The sequence below is a fragment of the Lucilia cuprina genome, chromosome 5, assembly GCF_022045245.1.
Source record: "Lucilia cuprina isolate Lc7/37 chromosome 5, ASM2204524v1, whole genome shotgun sequence".
Taxonomy (NCBI): Eukaryota; Metazoa; Arthropoda; class Insecta; order Diptera; family Calliphoridae; genus Lucilia; species Lucilia cuprina.
The window spans coordinates 45,308,890-45,327,664 of NC_060953.1; the positions used below are offsets into that span (position 1 = coordinate 45,308,890).

At 28.9% G+C, this 18,775-nt stretch overlaps 1 protein-coding gene across 2 annotated transcripts in view; it reads right to left on the minus strand.

The window, feature by feature from the left end:
* Positions 1 to 361: 361 nt before the first annotated feature.
* The window catches only part of LOC111688532 (serine/threonine-protein kinase NLK), a 157,496-nt gene continuing 139,082 nt past the window's right edge, over positions 362 to 18,775 (minus strand). Inside the window, exons 3-8 of one of the 2 annotated variants that reach the window (XM_046953289.1) lie at positions 12,692 to 12,821; positions 3,599 to 3,654; positions 1,848 to 2,439; positions 1,570 to 1,771; positions 1,403 to 1,496; positions 362 to 1,106 (exon numbers count right to left, since the gene is read on the minus strand). In XM_046953289.1, coding sequence (XP_046809245.1) covers positions 1,100 to 1,106; positions 1,403 to 1,496; positions 1,570 to 1,771; positions 1,848 to 2,439; positions 3,599 to 3,654; positions 12,692 to 12,821 — 1,081 coding nt within the window. In that variant the 3' untranslated portion in view covers positions 362 to 1,099. Of the gene's footprint in view, positions 1,111 to 1,402; positions 1,497 to 1,569; positions 1,772 to 1,847; positions 2,440 to 3,598; positions 3,655 to 12,691; positions 12,822 to 18,775 lie in introns of both variants that reach the window. The other variant, XM_046953288.1, reaches the window with a different exon arrangement.

Below are 18,775 nucleotides of genomic sequence, written 5' to 3' on the forward strand. Positions count from 1 at the left end.
ATTAAACTATTAAATATGTAGAACATTTTTTTAACGAAAGTGAAAATTTTCATAGAATTTAAATATCGTTTGAGGCAAATTATTTCATTTAACTGAAATACTATGTATAACAAATATGCTCTAATTAACAGCCAATTTTTTCATGCTAAAACTTTTATAATAGAATAAAACAAAAACTATAATTTCTTTCACATACACCTATATACATACATATGTACATCAATATATATTTTTAATATTCCTGACAATTTCATTAAATATGTTATTTGTGCTTTTATTTATAATTTTTTTTTTCACAAAAAGGATATTTGAAAATATATAACTATTTGTAGCAAAGTTGTTGTTTTAAAACAATAAATATTTAACAATTACACAAAAGAAAAACAAACCTAATTGAGAAAAAATTAAAAATTTGTTTTTGTTAACAGACCTATTATTTGGTAGAAAAAAAGTCGTAACGAACAGCGGGCCAATATTGCAAAAATGCTGACTGGACAGACGACTGAATGAACGTCAGCAGGCGAGAAAATAATGATGGTAAAATAACTTTATACATACAAAAATACAAATATTTGTATTTGTGTATGTAAATATGTTGTTATTGTTGTTTGTAGGTGTTTTTGTTGTACGCTTGGTTGTATTGGTCGATTGGTTGTTTTGGCTGATTTACATTTTTAACTCTTACATATACAAATACATACACACATATCACTGCTTTGAAAAACATTGTTTTTGCGCTTGTTTTCGTTGCATAATTTCAAGTGCTGAAACATTTGCAATTATTATTGCATACTTTAAGGCTGGGTAAAAAATTTCACTTTTTTTTATGAAAAAAGTTTGTCTTTTTTTCTTCTGTTTTTAACTGTTAAATGCATTATATTGAAATCTTTGTCTCTTTTGTTCTCTCTCTCTCACTTTTTTCGGTTTTTATTATTCATTACTTCAGTTTTCTCTATATATTTTATATATTGTTGCAGTTTGAAGTTGGTTGCTGTAGTATGGTTCTATTTTTGTTGTTGTATTTGTTCATTTAAATGTAAAAAAGAGGGCGGTTTAGCAGCAGTGTTTGTTGTAGTAGAAATTTAAGTTTATCTCATTTTTATTTACTGGCTTTATAGGATTTTTTTCGTATATATTTTTTTATATAAAAGAAATGAAAAAAAGTTTTAATTTAATTAAAACAAAATTAACAACTAATTAGGTAGTTCAAAGTTTTTTGTTAAAGATTTTTATTTTTAGGAAAACTTAAAATGTTTTGTGTGTGTGTGGGAATATTAAAAAAAAAATAAAATTTGTTTAGTAAAAAATGTTGAGAAAATTGGTTAAATAGTTGTTTGTAGTAAAAAAAAATCATGAAAATTATAGGATAGTAAATGAAAATTATAAAAAAAATTGCACTTACCTAGCAAAACTTTTGAATGCTGCACTTTGGGGATTTATACATAAAGGTACGCGACCAGTCTGTAATTGTTCTGCAATAAATTTATGCATTTCCTCTGGAAAATTTAGAAAAACAATATAAGATTTACATGAATAAAAGGATAAATGTGTTGTTACTAAATATTTTACCTTTAACTTGCTGCACTGATGTTAGTTTTCGTTCCCATAGATCATCGAATGCTTGACCAGCTGATGGTTCAAAATCATTTGTATATTGACGCATACCACCTGGTGTGGTAAAACAACATTTGCACATACAAGAATGATAACGTAAACGTCCCTCATCCAAATATGGATGGGCTAAAGCATCTGAGACAGAAATGCGCTTGTCCTAAATAGTAATATGAAAAAAAAAAAAATAAATTTAAAATTTCTTTATAAAATGTTATTATAATAATACTACTTACCGGATCAAATACCAACATTTGACATAGTAAATGCACCGCTTCATGCGTGGCATGTGAACTTAATGTATAGAGAGCTGAGAATGAGGGTAACTTGGGTGCACGTCTCAACATATGCGAACGTGCCCCACCACAGGCATGACGCATATCTTCCATTGAGGGTGTACCCAGTAAATCTGTGATGAGATCTAATTGTTGTACTGGATTTTGTGCTTGAAACAGAATACGACGTCCTAAAAGTTCACCAAATATACAGCCCACGGACCAAACATCTACCGCCGATGAATAATGACGAGCACCCATTAGTATTTCGGGTGCGCGATAATATTGTGTGACTACCTCTTGGGTCATGTGTTTAGTTTGATCGGGTTCTTCGACTCGAGCCAAACCGAAATCGCATATTTTTAAAACACAATTTGAATTGACCAGCAGATTGCCCGGTTTAATGTCACGATGCAGTATGCGAGCCGAATGTAGATATTTGAGACCACGGAGTATTTGATAGAGGAACACTTTTATGTGATCGGCAGATAAGTGTTGCGGTGAAACGATTATTTTATGGAGATCTGATTGAAGAAGTTCTGTTATCACATATCTGTGAGAGGCGTTTATGGTTAATGACATAAGTTAAGGGAAAACCATAATTTCGATTAACTAGCGTTAAAATTTTAATTAAATAGATTAGATTTTATAGATATTTAATCACTACTAGAATTGGAATTCAACTAATACTAAACTAGAACTGAACTGTATTAGAACTGAACTGAGTTAGAACTGAACTGAATTAGAACTGAACTAAAACTGAACTAGAACTGAACTAGAGCTGAACTAGAACTGAACTAACACTGAACTAGAACTGAACTAGAACTGAACTAGAACTGAACTAGAACTGAACTAGAACTGAACTAGAACTGAACTAGAACTGAACTAGAACTGAACTAGAACTGAACTAGAACTGAACTAGAACTGAACTAGAACTGAACTAGAACTGAACTAGAACTGAACTAGAACTGAACTAGAACTGAACTAGAACTGAACTAGAACTGAACTAGAACTGAACTAGAACTGAACTAGAACTGAACTAGAATTGAACTAGAACTGAACTAGGAACTGCAATATAACTGAACTGTAGCTGAACTAGAACTGAACTAGAACTAAACCAGAACTGAACTAGACCTGCACTGAAACTGAACTAGAACTGAAATAGAACTGAACCAGAACTGAACTAGAAATAAACTAGAACTGAACTTAAACTGAACTAGAACTAAACTAGAACTTATGTATTATTAAAGTAGAACTAAACTGGAACTGAAGTAGTTTTTTGTAAATGATGTTAAAACTTTTTAAAATATTTTTTGATTTAAAAATGATACACTGTGCTGAGAAAATTGAAAACTTGCAAAAAATCTAATGAAATTACATCAATAGTATTTCATGAATAATAAAAATTTCAAAAATAAACTTTCCAAAAAAGAATGTTAAGAAAAATCTCTTAAATAAATAACAACTAAAACAGTTGAGTGAGAAAGTTCTGACTAAAAGATTCAAATTTAAAAGGATACTGAATATTTACATTTAAATAAATATCGTTGTTGTTGTTATTATCTAAACTTTAACTGTTCCTTAGAAAAACTTCTTACTGTAAACTGTTTTATCTTATTTTTTCTCTTTTCAGATGTTTTTTCTTAAAACCTTTCAAAAAATTGTTAAAATAAAATTAATGTTTTTTTTTTAGATTTATCAAAAAAGGATACATTTCTTGGAAGAAATCCAAATGAGGTGGCTGTAGAATATCCAATGCTGAAAGCACCTGCAAATAAAAGAAATACAAACAAAAAAATGTGATTAAGAAAATTTAAATTAAAATAGTTTGAAAAGTAATGTTTTTGTTTCATTAGTTTAATACAAACAAAATAATTAGCATACCAGTAGGAGATTGAGAGAAAATCTTTGGTTTGCATATTTTTAGGCAAACAAAGATTTTGAATGAATAATAAAATTTGTTGTCATTATTAAATAAAATATTACAAACAAAAAACCTATGTCAATTGGAAAGTGTTGCCAATACAGGAAAAAAACCATTGTGCGAGGCTCTAGAGTAGCCTAAATATTTGTGTAAACGAGTAGCCGCATAACTCAGAATTAAATTGCCACTTGTACTACATAATTACAGCTGACAATTTAATTTGCTAAAAAGACATTAAATGAAACAATAAAAAATGCCATTAAATGCTATTTTTTACGCATTTTACCGGATCAGAAACGTTACCCTTCATGTCTACCAACAACAAGTACCTTTGCAATTGAATAGTAAAGACTCGTTTAACCCCATTTTTTGGATATAATTTTAAAGTGTACTTGTTAAATAAAAACCAAAAACTTGTTAAATTAGCAAATTTAAACTCTTTAGTTTTCGCAAATTACTGTCAAAGACTTTTTGGTTGCGCATGCGCTAAATCGCAAAAGTAACTAATATTTGTAAAGTAAACAAAAAAACTAAATTGAAAAAAATACAACACTAACAAATAGTTAATTTCATCAGTCCAAGTAACAGACATAACAACAACAAAAACTATTAAACAAAAAGTAATAGCAATGTTAGCAAGAAAAAAAAAGCGGCAACAACAACCACAATTGACGGTACATACTTGCAACATCTAAACAAATAAACAAACAACAGCAAATTACATTAAAAGCCTAAAACCCCTGCTCCTCCTCCCTCTTTGACCACTTTATTGTTTTTATTGTTGCTGCAACCATTTCAGAAAAAAATCACATTTTATATGAAATGTTTTTTTTTGTTTGTGTTGCTATTGGTGGTTTGTCTGTGTTGTGTTGTTTTCATAATGGTTTGTTGAATGTTGGTTACTTGGTTGCAAGTATCTCTGCTCGTATGTTTGCTTTACAGCAATATATTGCTTACTTTTGCTGTTGATGATGTTGCACTCTGTTCACAGCTGCAATTTTAAAAATGTTTACATTGTCGGCACTTTTTGTTCCTTTAAGCTTTATTCTCTTTTGTTGTGTTTGTTTGTAGTTATTGCTACTTTACTTTAAATAATTTTTTTTTTTCGAAAAAACCATTTCATTTTTATATATTTATTTATTTATTTTTTTTTGCTTCTTTGATGTCGTCATATGTCGATGACTACAAAAAAGATGAAGATTGTTTTTTCTCTTAAAGTTGCATTTGAATGAATATGAGATATTGTATAATATAGTAAGTGTTTTTTGTTTTGATTTAAATTTTGAAATGGCTACGATTTACAAAATTTATGACATCTTTAGTATACTATTAGCCATTAAACTATTTGTTATTTGCTAATAATTCCAAAAATGTACATTTAAGTACATTACTTTATAGTCTAAAATATAGTCTAGTTTATAATCTTTACATTAGTCTAGTCTATAGTCTGGACTAGTCTAGACTACAATCTAGTGTATATTCTGGCCAGTAGTCTAGTCTATAGTATGGATATATAGTTAAGATATAGTTAAGATTATACTCCAATCTGCAATCTAGGCTATAGTATAGTCTGGACTACAGTCTATAATCTGGACTAAATATTCTTCTGGACTAAAATTAGTCTACACGTTAGTCTGGTCTATAGTCTGGATTATAATGTAATGTAATTATAGTCTAGTGTATATTCTGGACTATAGTCTAGAGTACAGTCTGGACTATAGTCTAATATATAGTCTAATATATAGTCCACACTATAGAGGTCTAGTCTATAGTGTGGACTAAAGTCTAGTCTTTATTGTGGACTATAGTTTATAGTCTGGGCTATAGTCTTTTGTCTGAACTAAAGTCTATAGTCTGGACTATAGTCTATAGTTTGGACTATAGTCTATAGTCTGGACTATAGTCTATAGTTTGGACGATAGTCTATAGTCTGGAATATAGTCTACTTTATAGTGTGAGTTACAGTCTTGTTTATAGTCCGGACTATTATCTAATCTACAGTTTGGACTATAGTCTACAGCTTTGACTTTATTCTAGTCTACAGTCTTGACTATAGTCTAAAATTTATTCCTGACTATAGTTTAGTATATAGCCTGGCCTATAGTATAGTATATAGTCTGGACTATAGGCTAGTCTATGGCCTGGACTACAGTCTAGTCTATAGTTTAAATTAAGGTTTAGTTTATAGTCTGAATTAAAGTTAAGTGTAAATTCTATACCTATGTCTTGTCTATAGTCTGGACTGTAGTCTAGTCTATAATCTAGTATAAAGTATGGAGTATTGTCTAGTCTCTAGTATGGATTACAGTTTATTCTATAGTCGAGACTATAGTCTAGTCTATATTCTGGAATATAGTCTGGGCTAAAGCCTAGTTTATAGTCAGGAATATAGTATAGTATATAGTCTTAACTATAGTGCAATATATAGTCTGGTCTATAGTCTGGACTTTAGTGTAATCTATAGTCTGAACTACAGTCTACTCTATAGTTTGGACAATACTCTTGTCGTTAGTCGGGTCTATAGGAAGGACTATAGTCTACTATAGTCATGCTTGTATTCTGGACTGTGACTATGTGACTATGGTCTTACCTTTAGTCTGAACTATACACAAATATATAGTGAATAGTCTGGACTATAGTATATAGTATTGAGTATGTCTGGTCTGGTCTATGGTCTGGACTATAGTCTAGTTTAGATGGTGGACTACAGTCTGGTCTATAGTGTGGACTTTAGCGTAGTCTATAGTCTGAACTACAGTGTATTACCTTACTATGATGGTCTTACCTTTAGTCTGAACTAAACACTATACTACTGGAACTATAAGCTACTCTATAATCTGCACTATTGTCCAGTCTGATCTTCATTACCTATCATATGTCATGTACCAAATATAAAAGACTTCAGTAAATTTGGCAAACCAAAGTATTATCTATAATTTACTCTGCACATTATTTGTTTCCCAATGTCTTCTTTTTACTTTTAATTATCAAATTACATTTTAAGCAAGATTTTATAACAAACCCTTGCCAAATTCTAGTAAAAATTTATTGTACTAATAATATACACTTTGTTTTTTCTAATATCAACAAAAAACTCCTTTAAAAAATAATAATAAAATTTGTTTGTCTTTCCCCTTTAAATAAATCAGCAAAACTGTTTGTCCACGAGCAGGCAGACAGAGTCAGCTAAATTGTTTGTAAAAAAAAACTACTAAAAAAATAAAAAAATGTCTATTTCCTAGTCATAATGTTTTATAAACTTCCAACAACGAAGTACTTAAAAACTCCACTCGTATACGTGTATTCATATATTTATACTTACTCCCCAACATTGCATGTCATTGAGGAGTTTATTATTGAATTTGAAAAAAAAAACTCCGCCAGACTATTAGAACAGACAGACAGACAGAATGGCAGACATGCGGATATAAGGGCGGACATTTAAAATTTATTTTCTTGGAAAAAAGAAGGGCGAGAACATACAATAAAATAGCGGAGAAAAAAACATAATATCACGTAGTTTTATCATCAGCACCATCATCAACCCACCAACTAAACACGGCCGGCCTGTACTGGTATGAATGAACTCTAATCGATCGGCAGAAGGAGAAAACAACACTCATTGATTGAATTGTCAAGTAAATAAAAATTTAAAGAAAAAAATCTGGGTGTGATACAAGACAATAAGCACTAAATTTCCACTAAAATGCCATTTCTCATTTATATTAATGGAAATTTTACAACTTCGATTGATAACTTTAAGTTGAAAAGGAAAAAAGTTGTATAATAAACGATTTATTTGTTTGTGGTACTAATAGGCGATGCTAAGTTCACAGACACAATTCACTCTTCCCTTTTTGTTACCTATGAAATTTTTAAGCTTTATCACCATACTGAACATACCTCATGTGACATTTGCAGCTGTCATATGAAATATGTTCATTAGAAGACACAAAGTAAAAATCCTAAATTGTTAGTTGGATTGAAGTAGAATTGCTACTTTTCTTATTTGAATCTTATTAAAATCACTTTACTTTTCCAACTCTTTATGAATATATTTTTCTTTGCCTTAAACCGAAAATATATCTAATTTCTTGTCTTTTTATAAAATTTTTTGTTTACAGTAATAATTGAAGACTCCCCATAGATTTGCCAATAATTAATTAATAAACCATAAATTTTATTTCGGCAACTGAAACAAAAAAGAACTAATTGTATAAAAAAATTTTGTCATTCTAAATAAGTTTTCAAAAAACACAGCAGGGTGTTAAAAGATATAAATTTAAATTAACAACTTTAATATTTGTAGTTTTTTTCTATCAGAGCAACAGTTCACAAATCTTTCTTTGTGTGGCAAACAAGTATAAAATCAATCGATAAGAAGGAGCACAACAACAACAAAAAACAACACTAAACTGAAATTGTTATTATGAATAAATAAAATTGTAAATTATTTTCCAAGTGTCAGTGGCAGGCAAAGGGGTGTGAGTAAGTGTGTGACTGAGTTTGGTTGACTAAATGCAACACACACGTGTAGTTATTATCAAAATGCTAAGAACAAAAACAAAAAGACAGCAAAAAGGAGACAAAGAGAAAAAGTTATAATAATGATTTAAGTTGAAAGACTATATCGAAAAATATACGGTGTGAAGAAACTGGTAGGAAATTAAGATAAAAAAGTCATGACAATTCAGCAATTTGCAATTAGTTGCATTAATACCTATGATTACTGCCGTAGAACGAGCTTTACATTATATAAAAGTGGTCGCAAATTTTGAATAAATAAAAAATATTAACTTTTACTGAAAAAAAGAGATTTTCTAGTGAACTGAACTAAAAATGAACTAGAAAAGAACTAATACCGAACTAGAACTGATCTTAACTAGAAATGATTTAAACTTGAACTGAACTAGAATTGAACTAGAACTGAACTAGAACTGAACTAGAACTGAACTAGAATTGAACTAGAACTGAACTAGAACTGAACTAGAACTGAACTAGAACTGAATTAGAACTGAACTAGAACTGAACTAGAACTGAACTAGAACTGAACTAGAACTGAACAAGAACTGAACTAGAACTGAACTAGAACAGAACTAGAACTGAACTAGAACTGAACTAGAACTGAACTAGAACTGAACTAGAACTGAACTAGAACTGAACTAGAACTGAACTAGAACTGAACTAGAACTAAACTAGAACTGAACTGGAACTAAACTAGAAATGAACTAGAACTGAACTAGAACTGAACTAGAACTGAACTAGAACAGAACTAAGACAGAACTAGAACAGAACTAGAACAGAACTAGAACTGAACTAAAACTGAACTAAAACTGAACTAAACCTGAACCAGAACTGAACTAGAACTGAACTAGAACTGAACTAGAACTGAACTAGAACTGAACTAGAACTGAACTAGAACTGAACTAGAACTGAACTGAACTAGAACTAAATTAGAACTGAACTAGAACTAAACTAAAACGAATCTAGAACTGAAGTAGAACTGAAATTAGAATGAAATAATACTGAAATAAACTGATCTAAAACTGAACTAGAGCTGAACTAGAACTGAACTAGTACTGAACTAGAACTAAATTTAAACTGAACTAGAACTGAACTGGAACTGAACTGAACTAGAACTAAACTAAAACGGAACAAGAACTGAACTAGAACTGAACTAGAACTGAACTAGAACTGAACTAAAACTAAACTAGAACTAAACTAAAACGGAACAAGAACTGAACTAGAACTGAAGTAGAATTGAACTAGAACTGAACTAGAACTGAAATAGAACTGAAATAGAACTGAACTAGAACTGAACTAGAACTGAACTAGAACTGAACTAGAACTGAACTAGAACTGAACTAGAACTGAACTAGAACTGAACTAGAACTGAACTAGAACTGAACTAAAACTGAACTAGAACTGGACTTGGCCTGAACTAGAACGAAACTAAAACGGAACTAGAACTGAAATAAAAATGATATAAAACTGAAATAAACTGAACTAGAACTGGATCAAACTAGAGCTTAACTTAAACTGAATTAGAAGTAAACTTAAACTGAACTAGAATTAAACTGAAGCTAAAGACTAACATTAAAACAAAATTTACTAGAGATTTCCGACAAAATTTCCTACCGTCGCAATAAATTAATAATTTGCAAATTCGCTTTTTATTGCAAATAGTCGGCAACAGTGTGTAATTGTTGTGTCTAAATTGTTGACAACATGTTCGTTTGTTTGTTCTTGCCATAAAGTGACACCGTCATGCAAAATATATCTATTTACGTATTGTAAAATTGCAAGTGGGTGTTGCAAGTATGGTTTTTTTTGTTGCTGTATTTCTTTATTATAATTTTTTAATAGTTTTTATATTTATGGTTATTAAGGCACGTAAAGGAAATTATACCGTTAGTCAGTTTGATGTCTGACAATGACGTATTAATACCCTATAAAAAGTTAAAGTGATTGTATATGTGAAGCAATAAGTACAAAAGTTGGTTCAAATGAATTTTATATACTGATACAAATAATGTTGACCTGAAATAAATATGAGAAAAACTGAAAGCTAAACGTTTATAAAGGAATTTCAATTTTGTAATTTTCTTAAGTGTTTTTTGAAAAAAATCTCTTTGAATAACTCAAAATATTTGCAATTTCAATTATCAACTATTACAAACACACATTTTCCCTGCTATAAATATTAACTTATATTTTGTTAAACAGTTTCTTGAGAAAACACAAAAAATTCCCATCAATTTGTTCACCTGAATTAAGGTGTAAATGCATTGTGTGTTTCCTTTTAAATTTTTAAATGACTACTGTATTTCCTGTTGAAATGTAAAACTGAATGAAACACAACAAAATATTAGAAATTCTATAAATGTCTCCTCAAACTAATGTGTGTGCATGTGGATATAAATTATTTATGTATTCCAAAGGTGTCCACTTGAAGCAAGTAAGAAATACACATGTAACCACACCACCAACGACCACAATGCTCTTTCTGGGTCTTTGATAAGTAGTAAAAGACATACATCTTCTTTAGGCACAAACATGTTTAGGCCTTTAATTAAAGGCCTTGTTTATAAAAAATTACAATGCTTATTCAAAACCAATAGCCATAGCCATTTGAAATCACGAAAATATTTAACAAAAACTTCAACTTAAAAATGTATGAAATTTATGAAGAAGAACCTTCTAAAGCAGGCCTTTTATAAAGGCTCCTTTAAACCCAATTTCCTGCTTACATTATTTATGTTCAATAAAATTTATCACACAACTGTGCACAATAAACAAATATCCACACCTACTTCAAGGAAAGTTTCTCTGACCATTGAAATCATTTAAGAGGTTGGTATCCCTTTAATAACAAAAAAAAAATGTTCCTACTTATACAGCACACACCCAATGCAATCAACTACTCAACCACTGAATATAGTAAATTTATTATAAAATTTCATATTCATATATTAAAATGTAATACAAACACCACACAACTATTATATTGATTAAAATACATAAAATGTTTTTTAATTAAATGAAATTGATAAACATGAATAAAATTTTCCATACAAAAAAATTGCGGAATAAATTAAATAACGTGATGCAAAAAATATATATTTATATGTACATGTGACTGCACTAAACTAGATTATAGATTCAACTTCTGTGTTAACCCTTAAAGTAGGCTACAGGTTTTTTGCATAAAAAGCATTATGTAAATTGAAACATGCCAATAAACAAATTATACACATACAAATGTATCAACGAATGTATGTTAATAAAGTAATATTTACTGTAAAGCTATGAATGTAATAGTTGGCCTTTGATATTTTCCAGAGCCAGGAAGTAATTCATTCTTAAATTAGAACTAGAATTCAACTGGAACTAAACAAGAGGTGTACTCGAACAGAATTAAAACTGAACTAAAACTGAACTAAACTGAAATAGAACTGAAATTAAACTGAACTAACATTGAACTAGAACTGAGCTAGAACTGAACGAACTGAACTAGAACTAAAATAGAATTAAACTAGATCTGAAGTAGAACTGAATTTGAATTGAAGTAGAACTTAAGTAGAACTTAACTAGAACTGAACTAGAACTGAAGTAGAACTGAATTACAATTGAACTAGAACTTAACTAGAACTGAACTAGAATTGAACTAGCACTGAAATCGAACTGAACTTGAACTGTACTAGAACTGAACTAGAACTGAACTAGAACTGAACTAGAACTGAACTAGAACTGAACTAGAACTAAACTAGAACTGAACTAGAACTGAACTAGAACTGAACTACAACTAAACTAGAACTGAATTAAATTGGACTAGAACTTAAGTAGAACTTAACTAGAACTGAACTAGAATTGAACTAGAACTGAACTAGAACTGAACATGAACTGAACATGAACTGAACATGAACTGAACATGAACTGAACATGAACTGAACATGAACTGAACTGAACTTTAACTGAACTTGAACTGAACTTGAACTGAACTTGAACTGAACTTGAACTGAACTTGAACTGAACTTGAACTGAACTTGAACTGAACTTGAACTGAACTTGAACTGAACTTGAACTGAACTTGAACTGAACTTGAACTGAACTAGACCTGAACTAGAACTGAACTGCAACTAAACTAGAACTGAATAAGAACAAAACTAGAACTGAATAAGAACTTAACTAGAACTGAACTAGAACTGAATTGGAATTGAACTGGAACTGAACTAGAGTAAACTATAACTTTAGTAGAACTAAACTAAAATTGAATTATACATAATATGCTGAATAAAAAATACGACAAAAATGTCTTTATGAATAATAATGAGTTCTTTAAAATCTCTATTTTTATGAAAATTAAAAAAAGTATACTTACATTTTCATGTTTGAAAAAACACAGCATTTTCAATTCACGGAAAACACGTTTTGATGAAACCAATGATTGAAAGACATTTGGAAGTTTTTTAAGTGCTACACGACGACCGTCACGTGGATCTGTTACAGCCCTGCAAAATTAATGAGAAAAAAGAAAAAGGTCAAAGTAAAAAAATAATTAATATAATATATATTAATATAAGCCTTAGGCTGCATTAAGAAAACACAAGGGAACCATTTAATGTAGGCGTTTTAAAGAGATTTCGTAAATTTTTACATTTTAAATAAATAAATTTGTAGATGTTTATTTTACATTAAAGATCTAACCAACTCTTAAAATTTTATTTAAATAATTTTAATATAAAAACTTTTCAACATCACTTGCCCTTCTAACAAAATGAATCTCATTATTATTAATTTTTGTTGCCCTTATAACCTCTTATTAGTTTCTAATATAATTTTCATTTAATTTCTCAAAGTGGCTCATAAAATAGAATCCTTTTTTTATTTGCATCCAAAAACATAAAAACACTGCAAACAAAGAACTTATTAAATTAGCAGTAAAATTTATTTTTTTCACTATAAAATATAAATTGAAAGTCGTAAATTTGTTTTTAGCTTTGTGCAAGAAAAACAATTTTATTTAATTTTTTTTCTAGATTTTTTTCTTCATATTTTAGTTCAATGAACTCCTGCATACTCATCTACAAAGAATGAAAAAAAAAAACACTAAAATTGCGAAATGAACAAGTAGAAGTACGAGAAGAAAACACTTAAAACAAAAATATAACAAGAGGGGAGAATACTTATAGTAGTAGTAGTAGTGGTACATACACACACTCGCATTTAAATTTCAAAAAAGGATATAAATACATGGAAATGAGTGGTGCTACCACAAAAGCACAGCCTAAAAGTCTACACCAAAATATATTAAAGAGAAATGGACAAAAAGGAACGCTGTCTATATTGCTCAGTGGCCTCCATTTATAGACAAAAACTTTGTGGCGTCAACAATTTTATTTTTTTTCTCCACAAAACAAAAATATAAAGAAAATTAGCTGATTTTTTCGTTTTGAAGTGAAACAATAGAAAATGATTTTTGAATAAATTTAATTAATAAAAAAAAGTAATGAGAAAACCTTATTAAGGTGGAAAGATTTTTTGTATCATTAATATTATATTATTATCAGAAATTGTTATAAAAAGCAAATAATACTTTCTTTAAACAAAATGCTTTGTAAAGAAGATTAAAATTTGATATCTAGTTAGTTGTAGTCCTTTTGTAGTTCAATTCCATATTGGCTCTAGTTCTTTCAATTTAAGTTTAAATGCAGTTCAGTTCTAGTTCAGTTCTAGTTCAATTCTAGTTCAGTTCTAGTTTAGTTATAGTTCAGTTTTAGTTTAGTTCTAATTCAGTTCTAGTTCAGTTCTAGTTCAGTTCTAGTTCTAGTTCAGTTCTAGTTCAGTTCTAGTTCAGTTCTAGTTCAGTTCTAGTTCAGTTCTAGTTCAGTTCTAGTTCAGTTCTAGTTCAGTTCTAGTTCAGTTCTAGTTGAGTTCTAGTTCAGTTCTATTTCAGTACTAGTTCAGTTCTATTTCAGTACTACTTCAGTTCTAGTTCAGTTCTAGTTTAGTTCTAGTTCAGTTCTAGTTCAGTTCTAGTTCAGTTCTAGTTCAGTTCTAGTTCAGTTTTAGTTCAGTTCTAGTTCAGTTCTAGTTCAGTTCTAGTTCAGTTCTAGTTCAGTTCTAGTTCAGTTCTAGTTCAGTTCTAGTTCAGTTCTAGTTCAGTTCTAGTTCAGTTCTAGTTCAGTTCTAGTTCAGTTCTAGTTCAGTTCTAGTTCAGTTCTAGTTCAGTTCTAGTTCAGTTCTAGTTCAGTTCTAGTTCAGTTCTAGTTCAGTTCTAGTTCAGTTCTAGTTCAGTTCTAGTTCAGTTCTAGTTCAGTTCTAGTTCAGTTCTAGTTCGGTTCTAGTTCAGTTCTATTTAATTTATATAAGGTCAGTTGAAGTTCAGATAAACCAAACAATTTTTCGATAAATTAAAGGAAAACTAAATTATTACTGTTGTCAATCTAAAAACCTGGCAGCTAAATTTTAAACAAGATGTTTTTCTTATATTAAAAATGTAATTTTTAAAACCCCTAGAGAAGAATTTTCCATTTAGCTCACTATTAAATCACAAACTGTGATGACATGAAAAATCAAATAATAAATTTTAATTTTATGGCGTCCTTGTACCCTGCAGGGTTAAGGCGAACCCTACTAAAAAAATAAATACATATATCGCACACTTTGGTGAAAAATATTAACAGTGACAAAAATGAAACAAACAATCAATATTAATAATACAAAAAAGTAAAAAAAACCTCAAACGTAAAAAGGAAAAAACACTTGTCAAATGCTACAAACAACTTGTAAATTAAAAATGAATCTCAGCAACAATCTTTGGGTGCCAGCAAGTCTAAACTGAGGAAAGGAAAAACAAATATGTATTAAATACTTTTGAAATGTAAAATATATCCGTCGACTCATATCCATCCATATAAATTTAAAACAACAATGGCCATGAACGTACAGGTTTAATAAAATTGTTAGAATTTGTTTTCCAACTTAAGATCTAAATCGTATTTAAGACAAAATAAATAAAACAAATTAAGGGACTAGAAATAATTTATGTATCTATGGAAATAAAACAAAAATAACAAGTAGTTGTAGTATATTTTTAGGCTAAGGATAAAGATTTTTGTAAAGCATACTTGTAGGCTGTGAGAAAAAAGTTTTATGTAAATAATTTATCAAAACTGTCTATAAAAACGAAACTTTTTGACTATTGTTTTTTGCAGTTATTTATATATTTTTATAGATTGTGATGTGTTATGTAATTAAATACATATGCATTAAGATTTATTTCCTTGATATACACTTTGGCTCTTTTGTGAAATATGTTATTACTTGCTAAATTTAGCTTAATAAAAAAAATACATTAAAACTTTTAAAACAAAATGAAAACTTTTGTTTTTTTTTCATTTAAACCCAAAAAATGCTTATAAAGTCTCTTTAAGCTAAATTATAAAATGAATACACTTTATATTTGGTTCCCTTTAAGAACTTATGATCTGTACTGATTTTCCTAACAACAATCCGTTTAAAAATTTTAAACAGTTGATTTATACCATTTAAATTTTAAAGAAAACAATGCCTCAAGAAAAGCAATTGAACTTTATGTTAAAGAAATTTAACGCTCTTCATGTAATTGTTATTAAACCATAAACAATTTTATAATCTTTCACAGAAAAATGTATTCACAACTTTAATATGTTTAGTAATATCCCAAGAATATGATGCCACAATAATAATACGAAAAAAAAAAAATTAAAAATGGTGTAAGTAGATTGATGAAGAAAAAAATACAACAAGGCATTTAAAAATTTGAAATGCTCGTAAGGAAAAAAAATTATTAATGTATTGAAAACATACTGAGTTTAAACATAAAGTACTAGAAGAAAATTATGAAATACTTTTCAGAAAACACTGTAGGCGAAATGAAAATAGAGACGCAAACGAAACAGTTTTAGTTTATATTCTGGTTAAGTTTTAATTAAGTTCTAGTTCAGTTAAAGTCCAATTTTAGTTCACTTCTAGTTCAGATCTAAGTCAGTTCTAGTTCAGTTGTAGTTCAGTTCTATGTCAGTTCTAGTCCAGTTCTAGTTCAGTTTTAGTTCAGTTCTAGTTAATTTCTAGTTCAGTTCTAGTTCAGTTCTAGGGCAGTTCTAGTGCAGTTCTAGTTCAGATCTAGTTCAGTTCTAGTTCAGTTCTAGTGCAGTTCTAGTGCAGTACTAGTGCAGTTCTAGTTCAGTTCTAGTTCAGTTCTAGTTCAGTTCTAGTTCAGTTCTAGTTCAGTTCTAGTTCAGTTCTAGTTCAGTTCTAGTTCAGTTCTAGTTCAGTTCTAGTTCAGTTCTAGTTCAGTTCTAGTTCAGTTCTAGTTCAGTTCTAGTTCAGTTCTAGTTCAGTTCTAGTTCAGTTCTAGTTCAGTTCTAGTTCAGTTCTAGTTCAGTTCTAGTTCAGTTCTAGTTGAGTTCTAGTTCTAGTTCAGTTCTAGTTCCGCTCTAGTTCAGTTCTAGTTCAGTTCTAATTCTAGTTCAGTTCTAGTTCAGTTCTAGTTCACTTCTAGTTCACTTCTAGCTTAGTACTAGTTCAGTTCTAGTTCAGTTCTAGTTCAGTTCTAGTTCAGTTCTAGTTCAGTTCTAGTTCAGTTCTAGTTCAGTTCTAGTACAGTTCTAGTTCAGTTCTAGTTCAGTTCTAGTTCAGTTCTAGTTCAGTTCTAGTTCAGTTCTTGTTCAGTTCTAGTTCAGTTCTTGTTCATTTCTAGTTCATTTTTAGTTCAGTTCTAGTTCAGTTGAAGTACATTTTAGTTCATAGCTAATCTTCTTTAATCTATTTTAATTCTACTTTTAAAATCCATAAAAATCATTAATCTTTTGACTTGTAGAGTATCTTCCCTTTACGTAAAAAACTCTGCGTGTGTGAATTTTGTGTATTTGAACATTAACAATTATTGATTTGCTGCGCAACATTAAAGGTGCCTTTGTAAATTTTGTTTTTGTCTTTTATATTATCTTTTGATCTTCTTGACTTTTTTTGATTTGGTTTTGTTCGTTTTCTTTCTTTTACGTTTCTACCCACTTTACAAAAACGACAATAAAAACCGAAAAAAAACAATAATAATATATAACATCTATTGTTATTTTCACAGTATAATGGAAAACAATAAATGATATACATACACACATACATACAAAGAAGAAAAATTAGATGACGATGATAAACGGTGGCGTTTAATATTAGGTTTCATACAAAAGAAATTTAAGAACAATATGGCTTTTGTTTTTTTCTCTCTTTATGTTTAAAAATTAATTTTTAATAACTAGTGACCTAAAGCCCCAATTAAGTAACTTAATTTTATGGGGGAAAATAAAATATCGAAAATAATTTTTATTCATATTTAAATGTCATATGATACTTTTATTTGTGTGCAGTATAATCCATCCTACTAACGAGAAGATAAATTATGAAAGAAATAAAAATGAAAAGAGAATGATATAAATTTCAGTATATAAAAGAGTAACTATAAAATTTTACAAAATAATTTAATATCCAAAAATTTTTAGATTTTATTAAGTTAATATATATATTTTTTTATTTTGCAGTTAAATTTTTGAAGTTATTCTTATATGTATAACTCCTTGACTAAACACACAAAGTAGCACACTTATTGAGATACTTTTTTAAAAGTTTTATATGAAAAAAACAAAAAACAAAAGATTTTCAAAATCTTAATAATAAACAAATTATTTGTTTATTAAAAAATTTCCTTTTATGATTTCCACCCACCAAAAAATAAAAATTTTGCATTTAATAAGTGTTTAAATTGACACGTAAATTTTGTAGGTATAACAAAAACAAAACCTGTGACATATAAAAATATGCAAAAAAATACCTTGACATTTGTAGGCATATACTAAATACATACACACATATGTATGAATTAACGTGTAACGTCAAAAAAAGTAATTGTAGTATTAACAAAATTTTTTTTACAGAATTTTGTTTACCTGAAATAAGGCTGATGATGGTTTATTTATGACATTTTTCTGGTATTTTTTTTACTTTTTTATAATTTGGCAGGCATACACGTTGTTTTTCATACATTTATTATAAATAACAGTAATGATAAAGAAATATATATGGAAAAGAGGAAAAAAAACAATAATATAAATTTATGATTTTATTTTGAATATATGACAGTTATAAAGCCTACAATAAGGTTTAAATATTAAATTTTTTGCTGACTAATGTGACAGTGAAAAGAATTTGGTTTTCATTTTATATTTTTGAATAAAATTCAGAAAAGAATAACTTCATGGAGGCTTAAAGTAGATAAACATAAATGTTTTTAAAATAAAACTGACATCTATCTATCTACATATCATCTATCTATCTATCTATCTATCTATCTATCTATCTATCTATCTATCTATCTATCTATCTATCTATCTATCTATCTATCTATCTATCTATCTATCTATCTATC